Source organism: Colobus angolensis, unplaced genomic scaffold (assembly GCF_000951035.1).
Source record: "Colobus angolensis palliatus isolate OR3802 unplaced genomic scaffold, Cang.pa_1.0 Scaffold29, whole genome shotgun sequence".
NCBI lineage: Eukaryota > Metazoa > Chordata > Mammalia > Primates > Cercopithecidae > Colobus > Colobus angolensis.
The window spans coordinates 3973794-3981598 of NW_012116154.1; the positions used below are offsets into that span (position 1 = coordinate 3973794).

Sequence of the window (7805 nt, forward strand, 5' to 3'; positions counted from 1 at the left end):
AAAAAAAAAAAAAAATAGAATAAGTCAGTGGTTTTCAAGGGTGGAGTGAGCGGGAGGAATTTTGACTGCCTGGGGACATTTGGCAAGGTCTGGAGACATTTTTGAGTGTCACAACACTGAAAATGGGGGAGCTACTGTCATCTAGTGAGTAGAGTTTAGATGCTGCTAACCTCCTCCATTGCACAGGACAGCCCACCACAACAAAGAATTATCTGACCCCAAATGTCAATGGTGACCAGGTTTGAGAAATCTTTGTACTATGTAAACAGTATTTATCTGTGAAAGATAACATTTTCCCCCCAATCCAATATGACTAGTAAAAGACAAAGAGTTTTAAAGTCAAGAAATGGTCAAAACTATCATGGAAGTTGGCAGTATTTTTCGTTTTATTTATTTATTTATTTAATTTTTTTTTTTCCTGAGACAGGGTTTTGCTGTGTCACCCAGGCTGGAGTGCAGTGGCATAATCACAGCTGTTTGCAGCCTCGACCTCCTGGGCTTAAGTGATTTTCCCACCTCATCCTCCCAAGTAGCTGGGACTACAGGCATGTGCCACCACTCTCAGCTGATTTTTTATTTTTTATAGAGACAAGGTTTGTCTCGTCTCTACAAAACTATGTTGCCCAGGTTGGTCTTGAACTCCTGGACTCAAGGGATCTTCTTCCCTCGGTTTCCCAAAATGCTGGGATTACAGGCAGGAGTAACTCTGCCCAGCTTTGGCAATATTTAGTAGAGTTATAAACAGAATGAGTTATTGTCTTATGAGCAAACTCACCTTCCCAAACCTCTGTGCATGTTTACTCAGAGACTCTCAAATGTTCCATTCTAAAAGGGAAATGTACAAATTTAAATTATTATATGTGTTTATTGATTTAAAAATAGAATGAAAACAGACATTACTGCCTTTACTAATGTGAACCCTCAGGGCTTTGCTGAATAGGCCAAATACGTTTCTGGGATTTAAAAAACTAAACTTGGGAGAGAGAAATCTTTCCTCTACAAAGGAGAAAATGACACAACCCGAGGAAGAAATAGATGTGAGAAGCTGAGATAAAGGGCCTTCCTGGTCACTGAGCCCATTCATCCCTGTGGTCTGGTTACTGAGCCAGGAAATTGCCCCTTTTTGCTTAAGCCAATTTGAATTAGATTTCTGCAACTTACCACCAAAAAAGTCCTGACTAATATACTACTCGATTAATATAAGTAATATTTCAACAGTTTGCAATAATGCAATGAAATATGAAGATTGAACTTGAGATTGGTTTTTGATTACAATATTTAAGACAGAAATCCTAAACCACTCATTTAATCAACATTTACACCTAACGTGTATAAATACTCTGTGCTAGGTGCTGAGAACATAAAGGCAAATTTAAAAATTGTCTCTCCTTTTTGAAAGAACTCTCAGTCTAGCTGGGGAGATGGAAAAGTATCATGTCGTATGAATGCTATGCTAGAAACAAACCCATCTTATGGGGAGCCCACAGGAGGGGCACTTAAATCTTAAAGGGGCAAGAATAACTTGGAGGTGGTGACCATCACGGAGTAAAGAGGGCATTTGTGCTAGACAGAGTGAGACAGTTGAAGCTGGCGGAGAGAAATAGTAAGGAGAGATTGAGACACTGGCAGTAGTGTATTATGATAGAACACGAAGTGCAAGAGGATGGGAGAGTGGCCAGGAAGGAGGCTGGGAATTGTGTCTCAAAGGTCTTGGTGAAAAACTGAGACTTTATCCCCAAAGCCTGGGGGAGCCACTAATGGATTTTACACAGGGGAGCAATATGACACATGTCCAAAATATCACACTGTAAGATGAGGATAATAGTTACCTGGCAAGATTGTTGCAAAGAGTATAGATAATATTTATTTACTTATGTCTTTTGAAATGTAAATGTTCATAATATTTCTCTTTAAAAATATTTTTAAAATTTCAATAGTTTTTGGGGTACAAGTGGTTTTTGGTTACACGGATGAATTGTGTAAGGGTGAAGTCTGAGATTTTAGTGTACTTGTCACCAGAGGAGTATACATTGTATCCAGTATGTGGTTTTTTATCCCTTACTCCTCTCCCAGCTTCCCCTTTCTGAGTCTCCAAAGTTGATTATATCCTTCTGTATGTAGGTATATATCATTCTGTATATACAGTCCATTATGTCATTCTTATATAGTGGGAGCTAAGCTATGGGTACGCAGATGCATACATAAGCTCAATATACCCATAGGTTAGCTCCCACTATATGAGAGAACATATGGTATTTGGTTTTCCATTCCTGAGTTACTTCACTTAGAATATATAGATATTTTTTCTTTTTTTTTTTTTAAATAGAGATGGGAGTCTTGCTATGTTGCCCAGGTTGGTCTCAAACTCATAGGCTCTGGGATTACAGGTATAAGCCACCATGCCCAGCCTAGAGATGATATTTAAAGTGATGATTACCATGCTTAAAAATGGCCAAGCCAGGGCCAGGTGCAGTGGCTCACATCTGTAATCCCAGCACTTTGGGAGGCTGAGGTGGGCAGATCACCTGAGGTCAGGAGTTTGAGACCAGCCTGGCCAACATGGTGAAATCCTGTCTCTACTAAAAATACAAACATTAGCTGGGCGTGGTGGCACTTGCCTATAATCCCAGCTACTCAGGAGGCTGAGGTGGGAGAACTGCTTGAACCCGGGAGGTGGAGGTTGCAGTGAGCTGAGATGGCGTCACTGCACTCCAACCTGGGTGACAGAGTGAGACTCTGTCTAAAAAAAAAAAAAAAAGGCCAAACCAAAAAATACATCCTCATTCTATTTCAAATACTGTTGAAAACTTAGCATTGAGGCTGGGCGCGGTGGCTCACGTCTGTAATCCCAGCACTTTGGGAGGCCAAGACGGGCGGATCACCTGAGGTCGGGAGTTCCAGACCAGCCTGACCAACATGGAGAAACCCTGTCTCTACTAAAAGTACAAAAAATTAGCCGGGCGTGGTGGCACATGCCTGTAATCCCAGCTACTCGGGAGGCTGAGGCAGGAGAATCTCTTGAACCCGGGAGGCGGAGGTTGCAGTGAGCCAGGACTGTGCCACTGCACTCCAGCCTGGGCAACAAGAGCGAAAACTCCGTCTCAAACAAAACAAAACAAAACAAAAACAAAAACTTAGAGTTGAGGCGTCCAATAGTAGATGTGATTATGGAAAATTTTTACCTGAGTCTTAGACTTGCATTAAGGTACTCCCTAGATCTGCAATAAAGTGGAATCTAAATTGCAGGTCAGTCTCGGGACTCTCTGGACCATTCAGGTTTCCTCCAAATGGGAACATTTCAAACTGAGATGGAGTTTTCCAGATCATTCTGGAACGAAAAGAACCCCAATAGCCACCATGAAACCTTTTCTCTATCTGAGAAGCAGGGAATGAAGGGGTCCATAACCCCCCAGAATTCAGTTTTATATTAGGCTTGTGTAGCTCAATAAATGTTTTCGGTCTAAAAACCATTCCTAAAGAATGCTTCTTCTGGGTCACAAGGGGGCAGGATAAGGAAGAAATACTTCATTGCAACATAAAATATCAAATTAATGTTTTCTACGTGAAAGTCAAGACAGCGAGGGGACAACTGGGAAAAACAAGTTCACCTCAGGCTACCAAATCATTGCAAGATTTCTTTAGTGCTATAAGTCACTGGGCCATGCAGTGTATTTCACTTTCTGACTGATTTCAAGGACCCCTCACACCATTTATTTAGTCTAGTGATTTAGAACTTTTAAGGCAATACAAACATTATTTGGAAAACACAATAGTTGAAAAACATATCCCTCCATTTAAAATAATAAAATTTATCTCACTATCAGAAAGTGCTAATTTTGTGTTACAGGCAGAGAATATCTCAAATTAGAGGAAAATGAAAAACATCTGAAAATATGTCATTTTTATCAACTACATTTGGAAGCAACATCTATTAAAGCTTTTTGCCTGTTTATTCTTATCAGCCAATTTTAAGGCTTTGATCCTTAAAATACATTTTCATGAAAACTCTAGTTGTTGACATTTTTCCAGGTAATGACTTTTCAACAATTTAGAATAGTTTTCTTTATACAGAGGTTAAATAAACATATTCATGCATGTATTTGCATAGAAAACTTTAAAAAGAATGTATAAGAAACGATTAACAGTAGTGTCCTTGGCCTGGGATTGTCAGGTGGAGAGAGGGAGAGGGATTTAACTTTTTCACTTTAGATCCTTTGGTACAATCTGATATTTTTATTTTTTATTTACTTATTTTTTTGAGACAGAGTCTCACTCTCACCCAGGCTGGAGTGCAGTGGCGTGATCTCAGCTCACTGCAATCTCTGCCTCCTGGGTTCAAGGGATTCTCCTGCCTCAGCCTCCCCAGTAACTGGGACTACAGGCACGTGCCACCATGCCTAGTTAATTTTTGTGTTTTTAGTAGGGGGGGGTTTCACTATGTTGGCCAGGCTGGTCTCGAACTCCTGACCTCGTGATCCACCCACCTCGGCCTCCCAAAGTGCTGGGATTACAGGCATGAGGCACCACGCCCCGCTCAATCTGATATTTTTAAATGTACATGAGCATGAATTGTTTTAATAATTAAAAGGACTGGCTGAGGTTCACACCTGTAATCCCAGCACTTTTGGAGGCTGAGGCGGGTGGATCATGAGATCCGGAGTTTGAGACCAGCTTGGCCAACATAGTGAAACCCCTCTCTACTAAAAACACAAAAATTAACTGGGCAAGGTGGCACCTGTCTTTAGTCCCAGTTACTCAGGCGGCTGAGGCAGGAGAATTGCTTGAATCTGGGAGGTGGAGGTTGCAGTGAGCCGAGACCACGCCATTGCACTCCAGCCTGGGTGACAGAATGAGACTTTGTCTCAAAAAAAAAAAAAAAAAAAAAATTAAAAGGACTAAACGAAAGGAATATTTTTCTAACTTTTGCATGCATAATCTTGATAACTTTTAAATACCTATACAATTTCTCCCCTTTAAGGCCTTATTTTGTCAAATCATAGTATACCCACACATTAATATGTTCTATATACAACTCTAGTCAAAAATGTACAAATGACCTTGAAATCATAATGCAATCTGTTTACTTCAAGGGCAGATGTGTCTGAAACCATAGTACAATACACATGTGTAATAATCCAGAAAAGTTCAAGAAGAAAAGAAGTGATAGCAGATATTTTTGTATGTACAAATTCAGACATGGAATTATTTTACGTTGCTCTATTTTTTTCTATTTCTGTATATTTAGCTTTTGATTATTAATAATTAAATTACTTTTTGTAGCACATTATAAAATTGATAAAGTTTTTTCATTTTTAAAATGTACCAGGTGTGCAGAATAACTTATTTTTCCTAATTTTAAATCTCTTGAAAATTCCTGAGTCTTCTTTTCAAAACATTCTTAATGAAGACAGGTAGTGTTAATTATGTTGTCATTTTAAAAATCCATGTCCACAACAGCTGTATTTTACTCCTTAACCTTGGGAAAATTATTTAATCTCATTAAGCTTCAGTTTCCTTATCTTTTAAATGGGAAGAATAAGAAGACTAGTTCATAAGGCTGTTAAGAGGACAAGAGGATCAACTGTGACGATGCATGTAAAATACTTAATGTAGTCTATGGTGCATAATAAGTACTCAGTAAATATTATCTATGATTTTGCTTGCATTTTCACTATCGTTTTACTAATGTTAACATTTCTCAACATAATCTCTAGCTTTTGAAATACACTGCTTGAAAATTGCTTTAGTAGAGCACATTCTTCCCAGTTCTTATGGGAAGAAATGTGTTTAGCTCCCATAACAATTAACCCTGTCTTTTTTGCTATGTAACACAAATAAAATCAAATGTGAAGTATATTTAAATTTCTATATTTAATATGCATGAGTTAGCTAACATTTATTTAACTTATTTACTTACTTTATTTACTTATTAGCTAACTTAGCTATCCTTAACAACAAATACATAGTTGAAATGGTTGTGCCTTAAGATAATTCTGAAACGATTGCATGTTGTCAGAAAAGGGTTCCAACAATTAAATTTATGAAGCACTGTTTTCCCACAGAATGAAAGTGAGCTCATATTTTCACACTGCAATGTATAATGGTAGATTTAAAAATAGCCTCAAAGTGCAACTTTTGAAAAAACTGATTGGATTAATACATTAAAAACAGCTTAGATAAATAAAACATACACTAACTTAAATACAAAATTTGAGGATAGATCTCGTGAATTAGCCTGAAATCAGTTGCCTTAATTTCAATAAGAGAATTACTGAGGCGGAAGGTAAACTGTTAGTGTTTTTGAAGTTGTAATAAGAAGTGAGCTGTACAGTACCTTGATCAAGTTGTGTCCCACAGTGTAGACAGCTGCTAAGTTTCCCTTCTCTCCAGGGGCATGCATACCTGTCCCATACCCATGCCAAGCGACTAGATATGGGTTGTGAATTGTAATCCAATATTTGACACGGTCCCCAAATGTCTGGAAACAGTATGTGGCATAGTCATTGAAGATATCTATTATGGTATCATTTTTCCACCCCCCATATTTTTCCTGTAGGGCCAAAGGCAAATCCCAGTGGTATAAAGTAACTATAGGTTCAATGTTTCTAAGCACTAGAGAGTCCAGAAGAGCATTGTAGTACTGGAGACCTTTTGCGTTGGCAACCGTTACTATTCCATCGGGGAAAAGCCTTGGCCAGGAAATTGAAAATTGATAAAAAGAAACTCCTATGAAATCCAGGGCTGATAAGTCTTTTTCCAGAAAAATGTAACTGTCACTGGAACCATTCGTGCTGCTGACATTTTTAAGGTGTGTGTGGACGAAATGATCCCATATAGAAGGTCCTTTTCCATCCTTCTTCCAACTCCCTTCCACTTGCAATGCTCCGGTCCCAACACCCCAGAAAAAGTTTTTAGGGAAAGTGTCATAGAGAAACAGCTGACTTTCATTTACCGGAGTAAAATTAGGATTTTTAGACCATATAGCTCTTCCATCTCCAGATAATCCAGTAACAGCTCGTAGCAGAATAAGTGCTGACAGGATGACAGATCTTTGCAGTCCCCCGTTGGACATTGTATTCCTATAGCGTATGGTTATTTCATCAGTGCTGAAGAAAATCCATTCATTCCCTGGAGATCCTGCCGCACAGCCTGGCTTCATTTGCCACCAACTGCTGGACTGTCTTATCAAAGCTTCAGTAAAAGCTTGTGATTGTAAAGCTCTGTCAATGATTAGCTTGAACTGGGAGACTGAGGATGGGTCATAGAGAGCAACGTAATTTGAGGGAGGTGGCCCTATTGCAGTCACCAATGCGTCTCCTTCTCTTTCATTATGGGAAAAATTAGATGAGAATGCACTGCTGACAAGAGTGTAAAAGTGTAACTAACACATATGTAAACACTGAATTACAATCACATTATTTTCTGTGTAGCCTTTCATATTGACCCAAACCTTTTCTGAATGTTTTGAATATTATTGAATAAGGTATATACCTTTTCTATTTTTACAGTTTTTGTGTGGTAATTTTATAATCTCACCTATCAAGAAAAATAACATATACAAGTATATAGCATTCCTACATACCAATAGTAAGGAATTAGAAAACACAATCAGAAATGACACTTCTCCATAAAATTCTAACACACCTAAGAACAATCTTTTTTTTTTTTTTTTTTTGAGGCGGAGTCTCGCTCTGTTGTCCAGGCTGGAGTGCAGTGGCCGGATCTCAGCTCACTGCAAGCTCCGCCTCTCAGATTTACGCCATTCTCCTGCCTCAGCCTCTCGAGTAGCTGGGACTACAGGCGCC

At 38.8% G+C, this 7805-nt stretch overlaps 1 protein-coding gene across 2 annotated transcripts in view; it reads right to left on the reverse strand.

Annotated features, from left to right (window-relative positions):
• The window catches only part of KLB (klotho beta), a 50801-nt gene extending 43551 nt beyond the window's left edge, over nucleotides 1-7250 (reverse strand). Inside the window, exon 1 of one of the 2 annotated variants that reach the window (XM_011949098.1) lies at nucleotides 6335-7250. In XM_011949098.1, the coding sequence (XP_011804488.1) occupies nucleotides 6335-7159 (825 nt within the window). In that variant the 5' untranslated portion in view covers nucleotides 7160-7250. The remainder of the gene's footprint in view (nucleotides 1-6334) is intronic. The other variant, XM_011949099.1, reaches the window with a different exon arrangement.
• Between the last annotated feature and the right edge of the window lie 555 nt (nucleotides 7251-7805).